The sequence below is a fragment of the Psittacula echo genome (assembly GCF_963264785.1).
Source record: "Psittacula echo genome assembly, chromosome: 2".
Lineage (NCBI taxonomy): Eukaryota > Metazoa > Chordata > Aves > Psittaciformes > Psittacidae > Psittacula > Psittacula echo.
In genome coordinates, this window is record NC_137737.1 from 153,271,928 (window position 1) to 153,283,288 (window position 11,361).

General features: G+C 44.2%; 1 protein-coding gene across 1 annotated transcript in view; it reads left to right on the plus strand.

Moving 5' to 3' along the window:
- The window catches only part of CCN4 (cellular communication network factor 4), a gene marked incomplete at both ends in the record, with an annotated part of 35,443 nt that extends 34,420 nt beyond the window's left edge, over window positions 1–1,023 (plus strand). Inside the window, 2 exons of the mRNA XM_080611218.1 lie at window positions 32–225; window positions 724–1,023. Of these exons, the coding sequence (XP_080467344.1) occupies window positions 32–225; window positions 724–1,023 (494 nt within the window). The remainder of the gene's footprint in view (window positions 1–31; window positions 226–723) is intronic.
- Window positions 1,024–11,361: the final 10,338 nt, after the last annotated feature.

Sequence of the window (11,361 nt, forward strand, 5' to 3'; positions counted from 1 at the left end):
AATAACATGGGGTTAATCTGGTCTCTTGCAGCATATGAGGGAGAGGATGAAGCCTGGCAGAAGAACTGCATCGTGCACACCTCCCCCTGGAGTCCCTGCTCAAAGTCCTGCGGGCTGGGCATCTCCACCAGGATTTCCAATGACAACGACCAGTGCCGGCTCCTGAAGGAAAGCCGTCTGTGCAACATGCGGCCCTGCGAGGTGGATATCACCAAGCACATCAAGGTGGGGACTGCTCCTTTGCACAGCCCTGGAGCTTTGTCTGGACATGGGGTTAGCCTTTCTTTGGCAGCATTCAGGCTTCTGACGGCTGCACTTCTACATGGACTTACTGTGCTGCAAAGAGGTCAAAAACAAGTCCTCTTTGTGCTTCCACATGCTGGTGTGAAAACCACCCCCTGAGAGCTTTAGTTCCAGCCAAAGGGTCCTTGCAAGGGAAGGCATGCCAAGTCCACTGTGCTCACTGTTCAGACAGACCTGGGACTCAGCTAGTGGAAAAACACTGGTGCACTGCTGTCATGGCTATGAGCTGTATTTGCAAGTACTCTACTTGAGGTTTTAGACTCATATGTCTAAGCATGTAAAACTGCCACAGCTTCTAGATCAGGGCTGTAAAATGCTTCCTAACAGCTTCAAAACCCTTTAAGTGCGGGGAAGGTGGTTTGTATGTCCTACTTGTGTCAGCAAGTTATATTAACCTGTCTCTTTTCTGTTCTAATTTAGCCTGGGAAGAAGTGCTTGGCTGTCTACAGGGCCAACGAACCAATGAACTACACCATCTCAGGATGTGTGAGCAAAAGTCCATATAGACCCAAGTACTGTGGTGTCTGCACAGACAATAGGTGCTGCACACCCTACAAGTCCAAGACTATTGAAGTGAGGTTCCAGTGCCCAGATGGAACTGAGTTTTCCTGGAAAATCATGTGGATCAATGCTTGTTTCTGCAACCTGAACTGCAAGAACCCCAATGACATCTTTGCCGACTTGGCTCATTACCATGATTACTCTGAAATCGCTAATTAAAGAGGCTGAATGCTGGAATTGACCCATTGCTCTGATTTTACAGAGGATTTAAAATAAAAGGAGAATCTTCATCCACTGCCAATGTACAATTTGTTTTTTCCTGAGCTAGGATGTTAAGTCTCCTTGTTTTGCCACACTGTTTTTGGAAAGGCCTTGAACAAGCAGTATTTTCAACTCTAATAGACATTCATCCATTAACAGCAGCCAAAAATTCCTCTATGCACAGATTCCAAGACTTAAATTACAGGCCTGCTGGCACTGCCATTTATTAGGCCAGCAGTTAATTGCCCAAAGGAAAGAATAGTACACTAGTATGACAACAAAAGTATGGCTGTCAGTAGCTTAGACATGAGATTCAGTTATCATTACTGTCATCTCTTGACTAATGTGGTCTAAGCTGGAAAATGAGCATTGGCATACATGTTTCATTTTCAATACCACACTTCAGTCTTTGCTGCTGACCATCAGGACTAGACTCTAGTCTCTATCACACTGAGATCAGCCCTAGAACTAGCCCTCTGTCATTCTCAGTCAGATCCTACCCCATGGTGAAATTCATGGGAAAAGCCCAGGGAGAACAAAGTTTCTCCTGAGGTCTCTCTGCAACGTCTGCTTCTCACTTCACAAGGCTGGGTCCAAGAACCTCTGTTTCCTTCTCTCCTTGGACTCACCTAGATCTCTTAGAGCATCTTGTACCAGGGATATTTTCACTGTTTCTCTACCTGCTCTGATCTTGAACAGCCTGGATGCTCTGAATCCAAAATGACCACCCCAGAGCTCATGTTTTCAGGATAGATCCTCTTATCTGTGGGTTATGTTTTGCTTCTAGACTAGCTCTGAAGGATGAAATGCAGAGTCAGATGAAAGATGAAGGACAATACCTCATGTGCCCATTTATTTACATAGAAATGGGGTGTGCCTGGGAACCACCACCTCCTTCTGTGTGTTACCAACACACAGGTCCCACTTCCTACTGACACCCTGCCAGTGACACATACCTTTGTTTTACACGGCTGGAGTAGAAGAAAGGAGGCATGTGTTACAGAGGCTAGGATGTGAAAGGAGAGGACAACCTTTGGCATAGCTTCTGGTGCAGTAGGTGTGAACATTTTCTGCAAAAGTGGTTTCACATGCAAATGTCAGCCAAAAGAAGAGAAAATTGTCACTACCTTTCCAGGCAACCAGTTTGTCATCACTGAAGGGTGACGGAGACAGTTTTATTCTCCAATAAAGTGTTAGCACAGCACCCATGCACCATCGCACATTGGCTGTTGTTTCACTTGGGAGAGTAGAAATGTATTTCTGCATGAAGAACTGGAATAGCTGCTTCCAAAATACCTGATTGCCGGCAAAACTGCTGAATGATGCACGGTTTGGAGGCTGGACCAGTACAGGGCTGAACTTGGGATGATGCAACTGGTTTACATCAGTCACTTCTTTTGCTTTAGTTTCAATTGGCAAGTTGTTTTTCTTCAGTTTGATAACCTAGAGAAAGCTAGATTCTAGGGAGACATGAATCTTTCTGGCTATGATAAAAATTCTTGTAAGCAGGCTGAAAATAACGCAATCCTTATGTAAAAACAAATAGAAAAAATGCTGCATATCTTCAAAAGCTGTTAACTTCAATAGCTTCTATTTTTTATATATATACAAGGATTTGGCCCATAAATTTTTCATAGAGCTAGGTCATTCCTTAATTCAAATCTGTTACAATTTCTTTTTTGAAGCTTTCCTGAAATGTGAAGGCATTGGGCACAATGTTTCTTGGTGGTCTTCAAGGCCAGGTTGGACAAAGCTTTGGGTGACATGGTTTAGTGTGAGGAGTTCCTGCCCATGGCACGGGGATTGGAACTAAATGATCTTAAGGTCCTTTCCAACCCTAACTATTCTATGATTCTATGATTCTAAATCCCCAGTGGCAGATAATAAGGGTGATCCCTGCCTGCATGTTCCAGTGCAAGTGCAAAACACCTCTCCTATTTGTTCCTCTGTTCATAAGGAACCTGAAGACACCAGTACTTTTCAAGATTCAGCCTTGTGACTGCTTTTAGCCTGGATGAAGTGACAGGAGAGGTCACGTCTGACCTCTTTACCTCCACCAGAATGAACCTCAGCACCTGCAAAACTAAGCACGTTCTATTTCAAACTCCATCGCTTGGTGAAAAAAGGTCCATGGAGCATATGAAACAGTGGTCTTGGCCAACAACTTGATGATGTTTTCCAAAGGGAAAATTGTTTTTATTGAGGTGCTTGGTAAGGAAGCCATCCTAGGACCTCTTTATCAGTCAGATCCCTTAAATATGACTTGGAATCTTGTCTCTAATTCTTGCCCATCATAAAATAGAATATGTGTGTGCATATATACATGTATGTATATGCATATATACAAATACACATACTCGTATATGTATATGTATATGCACACATATAGAAAATGTGGTATGAATGCATTTATATAATTTTGTAGAAAATATTATCTACAAAACCATATATGAAAAACATATGAGTATATATATATAAAAATATATGATGCCCATGAGTATAGATGTATATATTGACATATATGTATTCCTACAGTGCATAAAATGTTGTGCATAAAATGGAATGCACAAATATACATATAAATATATGCATATGTTTATATGTATAAACATATATATAATAGAAATAATATATATTTATATATAATATAAATAATATATATATCATATAATATATATATAAACATATCTATAATCAGTCTTTGTCTTACATGTACACATTAGGAAACAAGCAAACAGGCTCAGAAGACATGCCCAAAACTGTGGCACTTAATAAGCTTGCTTCACTTTGCAATTACTAACACTGTAGCCACCATAATCAAATGCTGCAGTGGCTGAAACACACAGCTTTCATTGTGAGATAAAAGAAGCTATTGTAAGCTAATGCATGACCAGCAGCTCCAGTGTGTGTTGGTTTTTAGAGAAGTGAATGCCTGGGAACCACAGATCTCACCCAACGCACCCAAGATGTTTCTGTTTCTAGCCTGGTTTCCCAAGGGAACAAGGCGTATGAAACTGTACTGTGCATTTGACTGTCAGTCAGTCCCTTTGTGGGAAACGTCAAACAAAGTAGGCAGAAGAGTGAAGATCTCAGAAGCATTGTGATTCTCGAAATAACAAGTTAAATAAAATAGCAAGACAGGGAAGAAACCCACCACATTGCCCCCACTAAAAGCTCATACACATCTGCCAGGCAGCCAACACATCTAATACAGGTACAGTGTGGCCCAACCGCATCAGCAGCATTAAAGGATTTTGATCAGATGCACCATTTGGAAACAAGCAGCTGTGGAAGAGGGACAGCTGAAGGCATCACAGATGGGGAATAGTGGTTATTACACTGCTGTCAAGGGGTTTTGTGGGGGCATTGGGCACAAACGTATAGGAAACCAAGCCTCACTAGCTTGTGCAATTCTTTGTCTGGTGACACTGAAAGGGAAAGAGCAACACTTGTAGCCAGTGAATTTGCCTGGCAGTTTGTGATGCATTAGAAAGCCTTTGTTTCAATGGATGTTTACAAGAAGATTAGCCCTGGATCTAAGGCAATGGACTAGCTTTTAATTTCAGTTCCCTGGCTCCCTGTGTGCTGGGCAACTCATGTATCTTTACAAAAGAACTTTTGTGGTTACTGTTTAAATACACCGAGGATCTAGATCCTCAAAGGCTTTCATGGATCTAGCCCTTTGCTTTGCTTTTCCTCCATTCTCCAGAGACAGAACAAGGCCCTACTGTTCATTGCATCTGTTTAAACTTCTCCAGCAGGAACATTTGTACAGTGCCTCATACAATGTGTCCAGGTCTCTGCTGGGACCTGAAAGCGGTACCATCATCCAAGAGTGTAACAATAATAGCACTGAGGAGATACCAGGATCTGAGCTGGAGCTAGACCCCTCTGCTGCAGCACTCCAGGGAAAGGCTTGAGAAAGGATGGGAGCAGGGTTTTGAAATCCCAGCTAAGCCAAGAGAGTTTGACACCCGTCCAGCCCATGACAGTCATCTTGTTGGACCTGCAGGCTGGGACAAGGACAGAGGATGGGATTTTAAGGGTCATCTCATGCTGATACAAATGGCAAGACTCCGTTTAGCTCCAGTGACCATCACCATTAGCCTTCTGTACAGACTTTACCCGATCACTACGGTGGCTCAAGCTGCCTTGTTGAGGAGCCCCAGAAAGTCAGCTATCCACTCCCTGAAGAAGCAAACATGCTTCTTAGAAAGATGCCTTTGCATGGAGCATTGACTAGAATTTAAAACACCATTTCAGCGTGTGTGCAACTGGAAACAGGGTGTAGTGCAGTTGCTCACTAGGGCTGTTCTGTGGACATATAATGCTCCAATAAGTCCACAGTATTCTGGAGCACTGTGCCATCTTGTAAACTAAATCCCAGGATATTTTTTCTCCTGGGTTTTTGAGGGAGTTTTAAGACAAGCAGTTTGTTACGCTGATGGAGACAGCATGCTCTCGTTAACTACAGGCACATATCTATACACATACCTTTTCAAACTGTGACTTCCCCATTTAAACAGTTCTACAGAGCTATTTCTCTAAGCTTCATATGCTGAAATATATGGAAACATAATGGGAAAAACAGATTGGTTTGGCAGTGTCAGTCTGCGTTACTCCAGCTATGTAACACATATTACTCATTCGCATAGCATCGTGGTGAGATTTTATAGGTGGCATGTTGCTGCTATGGTTTAAAGATAGTAAATAACATCATAAGTGGTAAATGATTAATGAATCTATGACTGACACCTCATTTAGAAGCTTAGGCAAGCAAAAGAGGGTGACATACTTTTGCCACTGATATTTCATTTCCTTTTCCAATCTCCTCACCTGGCTGATGTCCAAGTGTGCTTTTGCAATCAGTGACAAAGCACTGAACTGGAGAACACATAAAATGAAGTATGTGGTGAAAGAGGATGCTCTGAGAGCATTTCCCTCAGTATGACTGTTTTGGCAGCCTGGGAAAGCCAGGTGCTCCCCAACTCACACATCCTTATTTACTGGTCTGTTTCTGGCTCTGCATTTGTTTTTGTTTGTTTTTTTCCCCCAGCATTCTTCCTGGACTTGGGGTAGCCTGTCTAGAGTCTCTGAGCAAAGTAGAGTGTGTCACTCAACTGAATAATCCTGTCTTCTTTAACAGCAAACCTGAGAGGTTGCGGGAGTCACCCGTTTGCAGCAGCCATAGCAGAAATTGTTCAATGTTATTAAAGATATGGGGAAAAGCATTTAAATTAAAGAATCCTTATCCATATCCCTGCATTTACATATCCTGACCCCAGTAAGGATTCTACCATCTAAGCAAGCTTGCCTTCCAGCCCGAAGTAGGAATTTAAACACTTGGAGTGGCCTCCTGTAACTGAACAGTGATGGGTGCTGTGGGCTTGCTTATGGCTGCCAGAACTAGGTGTAAAAGCACCCTCTCCCCAGCCTTCCTCTTCATGTGCTTTTACTGGGTTATTTTTGCTGTTGAGGGAAGCCTTCTGCATTTTTAAGCACTTTCTATCCAACTGTGCCTCTGGCAATAGATCTCAGCAAAGGTAGCACATTTCCCTGCTGCCCCTATAGGCACCAGAACTCTGATCTGGCCCCTGTGTCTTCTGCTTGCATATGAGGCAGCTGCCAAGCACACGATCTTGCTTGAAGGGCTCTCTGGCTGCTTTCTCAGCCACTGCATTTGGACGAGTCTGGGAAACCCATCATCTCCTAAGCACCTTGCTCTTTCCAGATGAAGTGTTGACCTTGTGCTTGACTCTGCTTCGGTGGGACCTCACCCGCCCCAAGCTTGCATCAGCAGCAGGTGAGGAATCGCCACATGACTGAATCTAACACTGGCAGCTGGTGATAAAGAACTTATTGGTCACTGGTCATTATCAAATACAAATGAAAACACATTGCAATCAGTTAATAAATGGCAATTCAAAGCTGAAGAGGTGCAAATGTAGGCATGAGGTAAGGTAAAGGGGTCTGTCTGTGTGCATCTCACCACTGTGCAAAGGGCTGGTGGCACCTTTGCTTGGGACAGGCTCTACAAGCTGGTTGACCATGCCCTGTACTGATGTACCATGTCTAGTGAAACTGCAGCTCATCAGCCTCATCTTCCCTGCCCATCATCCTGCATGCAGGGTGCCAAGCATCTCGGGGACCTGCTCCCACACACGTGTATGCACACACACAGAGCCAAGGGATGCGAAGTCCAGGCTGGTGACAGCTCTTGTTCTTTCCTGAGTGCTGTCACTCATGCAGGCTTTGTCTGGTGCTGCACTGGCCCTCCCTGAGTGCATCAGCCCAGCAAACAGCCCTTTCCCCCCCAGCCCCATTCGCACGTTGACCTTGACCTGAATGAACACCATAATCCCCCTCAGCCATAAGCAACCGCACAGAGTGGCAGGTCACCCAAGGATATATTTCTCATCAGCTGCAGGTCACAGCTCACTGGGATGGTGCTGCTTGGGAAGGAAGAGCTGCCCACTATCCCCTTTCCCAACCCTTGGGTTCTTTTGGAGATGCCCGTGATGTCTGCATCCCATGCCTGATGTACTTCCCACAGCCACCAGTGCCAAAACCAGGGTGTATATGGGGTAGGAGACTGCCTCTTTAATTACATCCGAATAACAATTGTCCTCCAGCCCCCAGGAGGTGCTGAGTGAGCTGAGTTGCAGGGAGTAGACACTGAACTGTTTGGCAATTGCAATCAGAAGCCTTTTTTCTTTCATTCTTTCTTTTTCCCCCCCGCAACGCTGGTCAGCAGCTGTGTTGTTTGTAAAATGAATGGAGCCCTTAATGAAGCAATAGATAGAAACAGCGAGAGCCTCTGTCTGCCTGTTACAAAGGGCTGAGGGGGAAGGGCTGATCTCTTAAAATACCCTGACATCCTTTCCCTCAGTTATTTAAACATTAGGCGTAGCAGCGATCAGCTATCAACATAAAGCCTATATCTGGCTCAGTGGAAACTCTAAATCCACACATCAAACCAGCTGTTCATATATATACAGAGCGGGAGAGACTTTCAGTTCCAGGGAAATGGTGCAAACCAGTGCAAAATAACTCAAAAACAAGCAGACAGCATGTGAGAATGGAGAGGATCATGCAAAGAGACACTGCTCAGTGTGCTGTATTGGTAGAAACAACAGCCTGCGTTACCTTGAGGATTGCACCAGATACTCTGAGCAAGATGCAAAAACAGACAGGAAGAGGATTCCAGCACTAGATAGAAAAAATAAGCAGCTTTGCTATAAACTGTTTTCTCTCCAGCTCAGCCCTTTGCTTGCAACACATGACATTAATCATAAACCCCCAAAACACATCTAGGTTAAAGTTTCCAGCTGTTTAGTCTCTAGGGACTCTTAAAAGAGGGAAGCAGCATCCTTCAGCACAAAAGTCCTGCTCTGACAACATGGTATTGCCACATCCTCTCCCGCTCCTCCTGCAAGGGCAGGGAGGGGAAAAACCACATTGAAGTCCAGCCAGATTTTTGTACAGTAGATGTCAAGTCCCAGGCAGAGGTGGGAAGAACTCAGATTTCAGCAGCAACAACATCCTTTCTACCAGCGGTTTTGAAGAGTGCCACTAAGTAAAGGTTTGGGTTTGAGATACTTCAATGTAATCAGGAACCCTCTTGGTCCCTGAGGGCCCATTTTGTCTTATACCACCCTTTATACCCCCAAAAGCACTGTAAGGGATGAAATGCTTATTTTCTGGAAACCTCCTGTTATCCAATCTGAATTTCCTCTGTGCCACAGGAGCTCCTTGCTCTATGATGGCCATTCATACCCTGAGAAAGAGGTGAAACCTCAGCTCATCTTTTCTGGTTTAGTGACACTACAGTATCCAGGCTAATTCTGCCTGCAAGAATAATGCAGAACTCCAGTTTGCAAGATCTAAGAAGGGGTTTTATAAAAAAGCCTTTTTTTATTTTATTTCCTTTCATTTCTAATAAATTTGCCACTTTATAAATCTAACAGATTTCTAATAAATCTTCCACTTTTCAGTTCAGCACAAGTTAAGGATGCCAGGAGACCACTATTGCAAGGAAAGAGGAGTCTTAACTCCTTGTAGAAGGTAGGACACCACTCCTCTGTACTGTCCTCCAGCTTTTCTGCACAGGTACCTGCTGTTCCTTGCCAAAGCAATACTTTTTGTTACAAAGCTGACATTTAGAGTGGTCCTAGCAACTCCTCACAGCTCAGAAGTGCTCACAGATCCCTTTGTGCCGCGAGAAGTCTTGGATGCATTCCTTCCCATTAAAGAAGAATAAACTGCCTAGGCTTGACAGGCTCACCATGGTGTCCTTGTGGAAGGAATGATGAGCCACTTTCAGCAAAGCAAGTAACTTTGCCCTTCTTTTGTAAGATGAGTTGGCGCAGGTTCTTCCTGCTTTCACTGGCACTGCCTGTGGTTAATAAAATCAAGCCCTTTGCTGGTACCAGTCCAATCATGACTGCTGAATCATCATATCTAGAAGAACCTTGGCTCAGACATGCCAAATATTTGCTTTTGCCTCTTCCTATTGTTGGATTGTTTGAAATGCAGGAGGACGGAGTAGCTGAAGCCAGGACACTGGAACAGTTAATACTGAAGGGAGACGGGGTTTCTTATTTCTATAAGGAATAGGCTGGAGTGAAAAAAACCACCCCCAGCCCTCTAAGCACAAAAGTAGGGAATAGAAGAGACATGAGCAAAAAAAAACCGATTCAATAGATGCAAAGGGGTAACAAAATGGTTTCATTTTGGCTAGGATAATTTTCTTAACAGAAGCTTGTATGGGGCTACTTTTTGGATTGGTGCTGAAAACAGTGTTGGTAACACAGGGATGTTTTCCTTAGCGCTGAGCACAGTGCTTTCCTTAACAGAGAGTCAAGGCCTTTCCTGCTTCTCATGCCACCCTACCAGTGAGCAGGCTGGGGGTGCACAAGGAGTTGGGAGGGGACAGAGCAGGGACAGCTGACCCCAGTTGACCCAAGCGATAGTCCAGATCATATGGCATCATAATCAGCACTAAATGCTAGGGAAGAAGGAGGAAGGGAGGGATGTCCAGCATGATAGCATTTGTTTTCCTAAGTCACTGTGACAGAGGATGGAGCCTTCCTATGCCAATGAGAAGCAATGAATAAATTCCATTTTGCTCTGCTTGTGGATGCAGCTTTTGCTTTACCTATTAAAATGCCTTTATCTCAACCCACAAGTTTTCTCACTTTCCTGATTCTCCCCCCATCCCACTCAGACAGGAGAGTGCGCAGCTGTGTGGGGCTTAGTGATAGAATCATAAAATAGTTAAGGTTGGAAAGAACCTTAAGATCATCCAGTTCCAACCCCTCTGCCATGGGCAGGGACACCTCACACTAAACCATGTCACCCAAGCCTCTGTCCAGCCTGGCCTTGAACACCACCAAGGATGGAGCATTCACAACCTCCCTGGGCAACCCATTCCAGTGCCTCACCACCCTCTCAGTAAAGAATTTCTTCCTTAGATCCAATCTAAACTTCCCCTGTTTAAGTTTGAACCCATTACCCTTTGTCCTGTCACTACAGTCCCTGATGAAGAGTCCATTCCCAGCATCCTTGTAGGCGCCCTTCAGATACTGGAAGGCTGCTATGAGGTCTCCACGCAGCCTTCTCTTCTCCAGGCTGAACAGCCCCAACTTTCTCAGCCTGTCTCCATACGGGAGGTGCTCCAGTCCCCTGATCATCCTCATGGCCCTCCTCTGGACTTGTTCCAACAGTTCCATGTCCTTTTTATGTTGAGGACACCAGAACTGCACACAATGCTCCAAGTGAGGTCTCATGAGAGCAGAGGGGCAGGATCACCTCCTTTGACCTGCTGGTCACACTCCTTTTGATGCAGCCCAGGATCAGTTGCTGTTGCTGGCTGGGGTTAAACCACAGCACAATACACTTTTATACAGAGTATACTTGATTATTGTACCCCTAGCAAAACATGAAGACACCAGACACTGCAAAGTTACAAATTTATTTTTCTTGAAATAAATACAAATACTTCATTAAGAAACTTTTCTTGATAGACTTTACACAATAGCTTTATTCTTTCTGGAAATTGACTGTTCTTCCCACAAGCTGTTACAGATATTCTACACAAGAGCTGAAGTTAGTCAATATAAAGTAACCTAGACTGCGTTCTTCTGAACAAGCAATCCAAAAGTATTAACATTTGCTATTTAACTGCTCGGCATTTGAGTTTTCTTGTTTGTGTGAGGACTGCAATGCAGCAGGTATGCACTGGAGCGCGGGAAACCCTGTCCCACTGCCTATGGAAGGACAAGCTTAAGAACACCC